This window comes from Strongylocentrotus purpuratus, unplaced genomic scaffold, assembly GCF_000002235.5.
Source record: "Strongylocentrotus purpuratus isolate Spur 01 unplaced genomic scaffold, Spur_5.0 spur5_scaffold_21, whole genome shotgun sequence".
NCBI lineage: Eukaryota > Metazoa > Echinodermata > Echinoidea > Camarodonta > Strongylocentrotidae > Strongylocentrotus > Strongylocentrotus purpuratus.
The window spans coordinates 15,734,338-15,745,750 of NW_022145607.1; the positions used below are offsets into that span (position 1 = coordinate 15,734,338).

At 38.8% G+C, this 11,413-nt stretch overlaps 1 protein-coding gene across 1 annotated transcript; it reads left to right on the top strand.

The window, feature by feature from the left end:
• The first annotated feature begins 4,207 nt into the window (after window positions 1-4,207).
• LOC100893309 lies at window positions 4,208-9,109 on the top strand. Its single transcript, XM_003725061.3, has 3 exons — window positions 4,208-4,613; window positions 6,398-6,648; window positions 8,020-9,109. Exons 1-3 carry the CDS (start codon window positions 4,367-4,369, stop codon window positions 8,137-8,139), a joined length of 618 nt encoding a protein of 205 aa, XP_003725109.2. The 5' UTR covers window positions 4,208-4,366; the 3' UTR covers window positions 8,140-9,109.
• Window positions 9,110-11,413: the final 2,304 nt, after the last annotated feature.

Consider the following 11,413-nt stretch of genomic DNA (forward strand, 5'->3'; position numbering starts at 1 on the left):
TCGAGTTATTTCATAGGTATGGTAGTTTTATTTATTAATAAAAAGATGTTAACGTACTTGTTAAATTTTATTTTTAAAAACATTGTGTAAATTACGATTTTATCGCGACCTTCTCAATAATATAAAATTGTAGAATTGATTTTAATAATTGTATTCACATTGATTTTCTGCTTTTGAATTTAATGTTACTTTAGTAAGATTTAGAGCCTATAAATTGTACAATACTAAGTATTGATTAAGATTCATTGTGTTTGTTAAGATTGTATTTTAACAAAAAATAATTTGAAACAAAATTGTTAAAGAAGTATGACATGTTTTAAATTGCAAATTATCATGCAATTCAGCCGAGGCTGCAAAATGATGCTATTAATAAACTGAACTGAACTGACATTTGTGCAATCGTTTTGTAGTGGTTGCTACAGTTTTATAAAATGCAGTACAACAGGGGCGGCCGAGCGACTTTCAAAGTGGGGGGGGGGGGGCACCAACAAAAAAGGGCACTTTCTGGAAAAAAGGGCACCTACAGTGGGAAATCTCAAAGCGAAAATATACAATTTTTAGACATTGGTATATACCCCTACATTGTGATTACATTATCGGGGATGATTTCAATATTTGTTTCTCTTCATACATCATACAAGATATCGCTTAAGCATCAAACTTTACAGTTGGGTGTGATGTCTGAATATGCATTTACGAGCGAGCGAAGCGAGCGAGAAAATTTTTAAAGATCTGTGAGGTCGCAGTGCGAAAAATTACATCTTTTAAAGAGGAAAAAAGCCAATCGTGATGGGGTTATAAGCACATTCTCATAACGGAAGACTGAAAAGACCTTTGATAAGTAACATAATTATATAATCTTTAAATGCGAGCGAGCGCAGCGAGCGAACTTTGGGGGAAACTGCTCTTAGTCGCTTTAAATAAGGGGCACGTTTAATGATTACATGAAAAGGGGACAATTATCGAAAGGGATAAGACACTTATTAGAAAAGAAAAGGAGCACGTGTATAAGTACAAAGGATAATTATAAGAGGTGAAAATGAGGCATTTTTTCACTTGCAAAGAGGCACTCACCAGTGATGAAAAGGAGGCGTTTACGAAAATGGGAAATAGGCATTTGTTGACGGAAAAGGGGCACCCATCAGATTTTAATAGGGTCATTTATAAGAGGTGAAAAGGGGATAGGTCCCTTATTAGAAAGGAAAAGGGGCACGTATCATTATTAAAAGGGGAATTATCAGAGTTGCAAAGGGGCACTGACCAGATATGAAAAGGGGCACTTATGAAAATGTAAAAGGGGCACTTATAATAAAGGAAAATGTGCATTTGTTGAATGAAAAGGGGGCACCGTTCAGATGTTTAAAAGGGGCAGTTATGAGAAGGGGAAGGGGAAGTTATGAGAAGGGGAAGGAGCTCTCTCTTTTTAATGGGGGCACTTATCATAAGGAAAAGGGGCACTTATTAGAAAGGGAAAGGGGAAGTTATGAGAAGGGGAAGGAGCTCTCTCTTTTTAATGGGGGCACTTATCATAAGGAAAAGGGGCACTTATTAGAAAATAAGAGGGGCACATGTTAAAATGAAAGGTGCGCTCATCCGAGTTAAATAAGGGGTAGTTATTAAAAGGAGAAGGGACACTTCTTACAAAGGAAAAAAGGAGAAGTTGTCAAAGTAAAAAGAGCACCTCTCAGTTTTGAATAGGGCAATCATCAGAGGTGAAGGAAGCACTTATTAAAAGTGAAAAGGGGCACTTCTCGTACCTGAAAAGAGGCACTTACTAGAGATTAAAAAGGGCACTTATTCAAGATAATTTCAAGATTCATGAGAATGGAAAATGAACATTTATTGCAAAGGAAAATGGGAACATGTCGAAGGAAAAGGGGCACGTGTCAAAAATAAAAAGGGCACTCGTCAGAGGTGAAAAGGGGAAAGGGGCACTTTTACTAAGTAATAGGGGCACTTGTCAAAGTAAAAGGGGCACCTTTCCTATGTAAAAGGGGCACTTCTTACAAAATAAAAGGGTCACTTTTCCTATGTAAAAAGGGGCATTTTGGGGGTATCTGAAAAAGTGGGGGCCGCCTCTGCAGTACAATATATTTGTTTAGCTCTATGTTGCCGTTTTTGTCGATGATACAATATGCATTTTAATTACTAAGAAGATTTGGATACTTTCCTTTATGCCGTGAAGATGATTGACGCCTCGATGTTGAGTGTTGAGCTACTTGGTTGCGGAGTCTCCTGTGTATCGTCAGAAAGTTTAACGTTCGTCCTGAAAAGTGCTGTCGTGCCCTTGGTCTTTCTTACTGCTCGTTTGACATCTTTTAAAGCTTGTCTACACTCTGTTTGCAGCAGTCACATCCCAAGTCTGGGAAGTGATGCTGAAGTAAATCAAATTTCTTTTAAGACTGTCCTTGTCACGTTTGCACCTGTGGCGGATCCAGGGGGGGGGGGCCAAAAAAGGGGGAAAGATTATTATTTTTTGCTAATGAAAGCAAAAAAAAAAAAAATGTTCCTTCCCCGTCCCCCAAGCCACTGGACGAAATATCTGACGACGTAATTTTTCCAAAATCCGGGGCAAAAGACAATAAGACCCCTGAGCTTCTGACCCCACACCAATTTGTGTCCTGCCAGTGTCACAAATTAATAAGGTATCAAAATATGCTCATCGGACAGTAATTCAATGCCTATACTCCTCGAGCTTCTGGGGGCTCCAACCCTTGACCCCTTCCGAGAAACGTTTAGCGGGGTCTGCATGTAAGAGTGGGGTCTTCATGGGGATTTTTTTTGTTTGCCCCCTCTTAAAAAATCCTGGGTTCGCGCCTGGTTTGCACCAACCTCCTCTGTTTCTCTTTCCAGTGATTAGTTCTCCATGCACACACTGACCGGCGTAGACAAATAGGCATTTTAGGCATTTTTTTTGACAGATTGAAGTATATATATATATATATATATATATATATGTATGATAAACATAAATAATTATATTTATTCAATAGTGTTTAGAACATGTTTATAAAAGTGACATTTCCACAATACCATTCTGCCTTACCATGAAGGGAACTTAGAAAATGAAGAAATAAATGAAATTCAGCGAGACAAGTTTGAAGCAATATGACATGATAAAGGTTGAAAGATGTGCAGTTTTCTTGAAACCAAAAAAGCACTACATTTCTCCCCAGGAATTTTGTTTTCTTCTGGTGGACCAAAGACGTTATTTACAGCAAGGTATGTCTGCTATATAGTTGGCTAGATGCATACCATATGAAAGATTCAATTACATACTAATTATCATTATTTGCTATCAGTAAATGTTTCCCTCTGCGTGTTTTGTGACTACTCTTGATCCCCCCCCCCCCCACTCCGGGAGGGGCCGCATTCATGTTCCCAAAATGTCCGGTAAAGGGGTACTTTTCACGCAACAAAGTCCGGCTCGTAACATGCACGCAACAAAATCGGTCCGTATTGACTTTACACACTGGACTTAGGGGGTGTTTACAAAGGGAGTGAACATGCTTACGCGTACCCTAAATAACATTGAGTGGGGGGGGGGGGGCTATTGATGTTCATAATAACATTAAAAAAAAGTGGTATCTCTATGGTATTTCATTACAATTTATTATATTGGGAGGGGGGAGTATTTATTCGCCTTTAGCTATAAACACATGCACACCTTCACAACTGAGCATTTTAAAGCATTTTAAAGGTCCCCTAGTGTCCAGGGGGCGGAGCCCCCGGAAGCTCAGGGCTCATAGGCATTTAACTACGGTCGGATGAGTATATTTTGAAACCTCCGATTTGCCGACACTCGAGCCCCCCCCCCACGAGCCCTGCGGTTTCTCTTTCTTAGGCCCTGACATGTAGGCTTCCAATGTTTTGCCTGACTGTAAATTTGGGAATTTGATATTTTCCAAGAAACGCATGAAAAGTATTATTTACAAAAAACTGTGAGGAAAAATCATATCATAAGTTCAGCAACATTTGTAAATCACGTTTGAACTTTATTGGGAGGGTGAACTGACCTCCCCCAGCCTCCCTCCTCAGTACGCCAGTGCCCCCACCGCAGACTGCCCCACATTTGCCACACCAGCCAACAGAACCAAACACACCACCCCCCCCCCCCCCCTTTCCCGTTTCGTACATTGTAGCATCCAAAAAATTAAACCCATGTCGATGTCACAGAGAAATTAAAGAGCGCCATCTCAAGGTCCGACTCAGAAAGGAACATTTTCGGGCTCGGGAAACAGGAAGGTCAATAATATCGTTCATGAAGTGTCTTTAGTTTTAAAGCCTAGTCTACTCCTGTAAATCACACTAATTAGACGGGTGCGGTTACAATTTCTGTTGTTATCGTCATTCATATAAAGAAAGCATGACTACTATTACACGAGTCGTTTCTGGGGAGGCAAGCGAATCAGATTCGGACGACGAACTGACTGCAGCAGCCCAGCTTGTAGCGGGCCGCAGCCAGTCGTCCATCGGGGAGGAGCTGCGGCAAGCAGGTGTCGTGGTCCAGGGCGAGGCTTCGGAAACGGATATCGAGGAAGATGAAGAAATGCATCTAGCTAGGGCAGAACAACAGCAATTTCCTTCACAGTCAAACATTCCGCCGCTGAAAGGTTTGTATGAAAATGAAAACCAAATTAAACTGAACAAGTTAGCTGGAATTGAAAATGTGTTGCATGTCATGTCACTTGACGAGTCTGGGCTGAGTGAGTGAGTGTAAAACCAAGATGAGAGTTGTGGAGAGGAGAGGGAGCTCGGAGCCCTATGGCTATGTCTACACATCTAACATTTTACGGCGCTAGTGTACTTTTGTATCCATGTTTTTACCATTTTCATATTGATCATTCTTAGCAAAGGAATTGAGCCCAATTTTTTACTAATTTTAATCATAACCATATCCATATTCCACCTGAATTTGGATCACATCCGACATTGGGAAGCCTCCGGTTAGGGCTTCAATGTTGACGTTGTCGCTCAGTACCGTCTCTACGCTATAGCTCTGCACATCAAACTGAAGCTATCAGTCAAAAATTGTGCAAGCTTCTTGTATGGTTTATGGTATTGTGCATGCGCTTCCCACAATACATCACGGCTAATTGACTAAATCAAAGTCTAAAATGAGCGTTTGTCAACCCTTTTTATGTTCCTTGTCAATGTTATTTACGCAAAGTGTGGAAAGTAATGCATTCCTCGTGCAAAGTTCTCATTTTTTAATGACAAGCCCTAACTCCAAATAACCTCAGGAATTTCTCCCAAAGGTTGCTTGTACATTACAGTACTTTTCAGAATGTGAGTGAAACATTAAAGTGCTAAAAATTAGGCATGTAATGACTAATGTTTTAAAAAGATGTACACCATTTCCCCTTAGGGGACAACATTTTAATAACCAGGCAGGAAGGGACTGTCCTTTCCCACTTATTCAATTATTTAATTTAAAATGACAAGGATAATGTATAACAACAGAAGAAGACATCTACTATCGATGAACTTATGTATAGTATTAAAAAGTAAAGTATATTATACCATATTAGCCAGTGATAGGTGGCTATTAAATTTAGACACAATACGTTTTTAGAAATCTTTTCTCCAGAATTATTTAAAACTTCTAAACTAAGATTGTGAAAGTCCTTAAATATTGTTACTGTTTGAACTAAAAAGAGAACAATCCTGAAAAAAAGGAGTTGCCATGGCAGTTTGAATTTGAAATTTCTTTTCCTCTAATCCTACGTAAGGATATTGCACCACATCCCCTTGATTTATATAATTCTATAATCCTCTTATTCCTACACTGACGTTTGCCTTTGTTTTAGTGCTGTAGCCGAACCGAATGGAAGTTCGCCGAACATGGCACTTCCGAACCGAACCGAACCGAACGCAAAGGCCTGGTTCGGATGTTCGGCAGAAAAATGTTAACGTTTTTGCAAGCTAATAAACTTGTCATTTTGTACCTTTTGTTGCTATTCAAGATGGCACCTTTCATGACTCTAACATTAGACAACAACCGTCTCGGAAAATCTTGAAAAAATATCATTTACTGACAAATTGAAAACATGATTCTTTTAAATTGAAAATAAAACACAATTCAAGATGGAAATACGAATGTAAGTAGTACTTTTCTTCACAAATAATTACATTTAGAGCAGTTTTTTAGCGTGAAATTTGTGCTGGTCGGAAGCACTGTTTTTTCAGCAGGAGTGGGCAGAAGTCCTTCGTGCTGGTCGGGCCTGGCCGGCCGGCCCGCCAAGTGCCGACCGCCGTGGCTATAACGCTGCTTGCTATTATATTACCGAACCCCGAACCGAACCAAGTTCGGGTGAAAATTGCCGAACTCTGCCGAACCGAACCGAACACGAACATAGCGTCTGACTTACAGCACTACTTTGTTTCCCTCTCCCAGTTAACCGAGCATCTCGTTCTCCATCCATCGGCAGCCAGTCATCCATCAAGTCAGTCACCTCGGCCTCGCAGGTCAAGGTGTCGCCGCTGGACCCGCCCCGTTACGACACCCTCCTCCACAGGAAGCTACGAGAGCGCAACATCAGTCTTCAGGTCAGTCTCCAGGAGGCCGTAGCTCAGGCCATACAGGCCAAGCACAAGGAGTTCAGCAACACCAACCAGATGCTCACCAAGTCACAGATGGTCATCCAGGTAAAAAATAATAATAATAGCTAGTTCTTATATAGTGCTTTTCAGGACCAAAGGCCCTCTCAAGGCGCTTTACATTATTACCCCGGTCATTGGATTCAGGCTTACCCGCACACAATGTACATGTATGTAGGGGATCAAATTGACATTGTGACAATAGTAACAATAGGGCAATTCCACGGTAACGGAAGGACACTCAGACAAGATTTTTGAACTTCAGGTTCATACTAAAAGAACTGTTTTATTAGTATAAGATGTGAAACAGTACAGATATAATACCTATATAAGTGCCTTTAATTCTCCCAAAAAAAATTGTCATTATAGTTAAGTAGTTTAAGAATGTGCATATTAATTATCTCGGTAACGGAAGGACATAAAAATGGACATGGTTTTTCCAGTTAATTAGTGTTTATCCAAACTTTGTGAAGTTGATGAAGCTTTCCACTTGACTGAAACACATTTTGTTCCCCATAGTTTAATACATACTAATAAAACATTTCTTTTAGTATGAACCTGAAGTTCAAAAATCTTGTCTGAGTGTCCTTCCGTTACCGTGGAATTGCCCAATAGCTTCTAATGCATTCAAATACGTCATCAAAATAGTCTGTAAATAACTTCTGATTTACAGACAATTTCATCAATTGTTGATGTTCAACAGTTTTAATATCTTCAGGTAGGCAGGCAAGTTCAAAGTTCATTGTGTATTTTATTGTGTACTTTATTGTAACAGACTTCAGATATTTTAAAATTCCTGATGATTGTGCGCTTATTAATTTGAAAGCCCTACTGTAACTTGGATCAGAGGAAAATTAAAGTTTTGTTTTGGTATTCCAAGAAGAACGTAACGTAACATATATGTATGGGACCCTCAAAACACTCCCCCCCCCCCCCCCCCCCCCCCCCCCCCGTGAATACCAATTCTGCCTAGAAAATTAACGGGTCATCAAAAATGTAAGCTACAGTGGCATTTGCCCTGATTGTTGTTTAGCTTAGGTTTAGGGTTGACGCGAAAGTATTATGTCCAGGATTGAACTTAAGAATTTGATTGGTTTTCAAAATTGAGTTCCGAGCCACTGTCATAGGAGCATGTGTCATAGAACCAATTAATTACATCATTGTCGTTGAATGCTTCATATTGATGCTCTTGCACAAGCAAACAATTAGATGTACATGTAAATGTCCTACAAAATGAGTAGAAGAAATAAGTAGACCAAAGCTCAGCATAACATAGCTAGGGCATTGTTTTAATAGAAAGGAAATGTACAAGACTATCACAGATGTAGGATTAAAGAAGTATAACTTACTTTGAGTTGAGTTAATATTTTGCAACGTCCAAATTCAACATGCATCATGGTTTGCATTTTTTTATTGCAGGATGTATGCTACAGTATGCGACATTTCTCAGACGACATCAAGCGCACCAATGAAAAACTGGACATCATCAGTACAAGTGGATATTTGCCAGAATTTAACTTTCCATCCAATGGATCATGATGAGGCACAGCTCCCAGATGGTTTTTGGTTGTTTATGTACATTTATTTGTACATTTATACACGTTGATGGCGATCAGTGATACAAGTACTTACCTGCAGAATGTCTTGACGGAAGTGAGACAATTCAGTAAACTGATGACAGACTAAATCATAATAATAATATTGATAGTTACATTTATGTTGCACACATATTCTATTGCTCACACATCCATTGCAGGGTTCGAGGTGCCTTCAAAGTACTAGGTTACCCTGGCTTTAGGCCCACTGCCTAAAGGCTCTCTAAGCATTCATGGAATAATTTCCTACCAGGTACGGTAACTATTTACCACACCTGGGTGGAGAGTGGTTAGTGTAGATTAATGTCTTGCCAAAGGACATTAGTGCAGTGCAGTGCAGTGACGGGACTTTAATCGCGAACCAAGCGATTCATGGTCTGGTGACGTATCTGTTAGACCATGACACCTCCATGCCAAAGAGAATAGAGAAATCACTCTATCATGCAGAGTTCTAAAGGAAGGCAGGTGCATTCTTCAGTCTGAATTTCAACAGTTTCCAGATTTCGTGGTCATTAATCTATTTACGGACAAAAATAAATGTAAAAATAAACATAAATCACGTCTTTCACTGTAAGACGTTTTATTTCCAGTTTCAACTCGTAATCCAATTTGAGTGAGAAGTTTTATCGCAGGGAACTTCAGCTGAGGATACAAGTTTGTAGAGTAGATGGAAACAAAATGTGTTATATATGTACATGTACGTGTTAATCAATATTTCAAAAAATAATTTACCTGGACAGAAAGCAAGAAGTTAATGTAAATTGTCTTTTTTTCAAACACAATTTCTCCTAAAAAGTGTGTTCAGAAGTACTTTTTTGTCTATCCTATTTGTTTACTTCCAAATCGAGGCAGAAACCACTTGAGCAAAATAAACAACTTTAAGGGGTTGGCGATAGATAATGTTACAAGTAAACGAAAAAGACAGCTTGGCACAACTCCTACGCATTTCAACTTTTTGGTGAGCCTTGTTTTATTTTTTTGTATACAGATTCTAATTGATAAAGGACAATATACTAGCTTTAACATTACTTGCTTAGAGTCTTTTGCTTAGAGCTGTAATCAGTAAATTAAACAAATGAGAGGCAAAGCATAATTGTTATGGATGTAATTTGGCAGGGATCACAGACTCTTGTAAAACCTTAGATCAGCTACGTTTGCATGATACATTGTACTTGCAAACAGGCGCGTACGCAGGATTTTTTCAAGGGGGGGGTTTTAACATTTATAAATCGGTCCGAAAATTTCGCAACGACTCAGCCAGCCGCTGAATAAGCGGGGGGGGGGGGGGAAGAGGACACATTTTTTTTTTTTTTGGTCCCAAAAAAAATCGCAACGACTCAGCCGACCGCTGAATAAGCGGGGGGGGGGGGGGGGGGGGGGGGGTAAGAGGACACTTTTTTTTTTTTTTTTTGGTCTCGAAATTTGGAAATTTGACATTTTGCTCCGTTGGGGGGGGGGGGTAAGGTCACCTTTTTTAGGTCGGCCATGGGAATAATTTTTTTTTTTTTTTTTTTTTTTAATAATTAAAAAAAAAAAAAAAAAAAAAAAAAAAAAAAATCCAAAAGGGGGGGGGGGTTTTAGGTTTTTTTTAGGGGGGTTTACACAGAAAAAATTTCCAAAGGGGGGGGTTTAACCCCCCAAACCCCCCCCCCCTGCGTACGCGCCTGCTTGCAAACCTCCGGCATCGGTGTGCAAATGACCAACAAAGGATCCTAGCATCTATATAGCATGGCTGCTGCATTTCTTTCCAAAGATGTTGACTAAAACATTCACACAGAAGAGGTTTTCTTACATGTAGAAGGTTCACTAAAATTCATCAGAAATTAAAGATAAAGTTCCGGTCAGGCGATTGCATTGAGAAAGAAACCGTGTGGAATCGATCAGAAAAGGTTGATCATGTAGCATGTAAGTATTGGTGTGTACTGCAAGGTTCTGGAGTCATCAAAATGATGAGAAAATTGGCCAAGTCTTGGCAAAGTAACAAGCAGTGTACACAGAAAAATGTATATGGGACTACACAAACATTTGGCATAAAAACAGGGCCTCATTTTTAAACTGTGACTATTCATATTTAGAATATGAAGATATTTGAAGAGCCATGCTTATCAGGGGATATTTTGACTCTGATGTTTTTCCACACTTGCGAAATTATTTTTCACCTCTCCCCAGAACTCGACTTTCTCTTTAGAGATGTAACATTCAGATATTTTGCAAGTTTATAAAAAAATGGTAGAACAATATGAGACTGTATATTCACCATTTTTCATTTCCTTTGGCTACCATTAATGTTTATCATCTATTGAGGGACGAACTTCTTGAAGTCTTCTCAAATATGTAGCAAATGCAGCATATTATCTTGTTACCCTATGCTCATTACCAGTCTGCCTCTAGTCCTTAATTCTTATTGTTTTTTCTGTTATGTCTACCGGTATGTTCTGTGAAACAAAATTCAGAAATTTATGCATGTACATTTATGAGAATAGAATGCATACAATGTTAGCACATTGCATGATGGGGCAAGATCAGCAAAAATGTTCATGATTGAAAAATAGTTGAATCAGAGTTAAAGATAAAGGCCAGTTATGGTCATGTGATTGCATTGTGAAATAAACGTTTTGGAATCACTCAGAAAAGGTTGATCATCTAACATATAGGTATTGGTGTGTACTGTAATGTTCTGGAATCATCAAAATGATAAGAAATTTGGCCCAGTCTTGTTTAAGTTACAAGCACTGTACACAAAAAGATGTAAATTGGACTACGCAACACGTGCTCGACACGTGCACAATATCTATCATGTCCAAATGGATATAATAATATACCAAATATATCAATTAGTAGGCCGTTTCTCTGCAAAAAATTTGTATCATCACATATTAGTCGAAACATATTCTTTCACATACTTAAGAGCTTCCATTTCATTTTTTGAGAGGGGGGCGTTTCCAAAACTGGACTGTATCTTTAAAAACAAGCGTAATACCCAATTTTGCAAATTTCCTTTAAATAACTTGTGTTTACAGTATGTAGTTCTTTTTGTCATTGCTATGTGTTTTTTCACTTTCCTTTTCTCTCTATGAGTACATGTATTGTATTTGTATTTGTATTTGTATAATGTATAAGAAGTGCAATTAAATATTAATGCTATGCTAAGATATTATAGAAACTTATCAGTGCAATGAAAAAGAATGAACCTTTATGAATTAAATGCATGATCAATT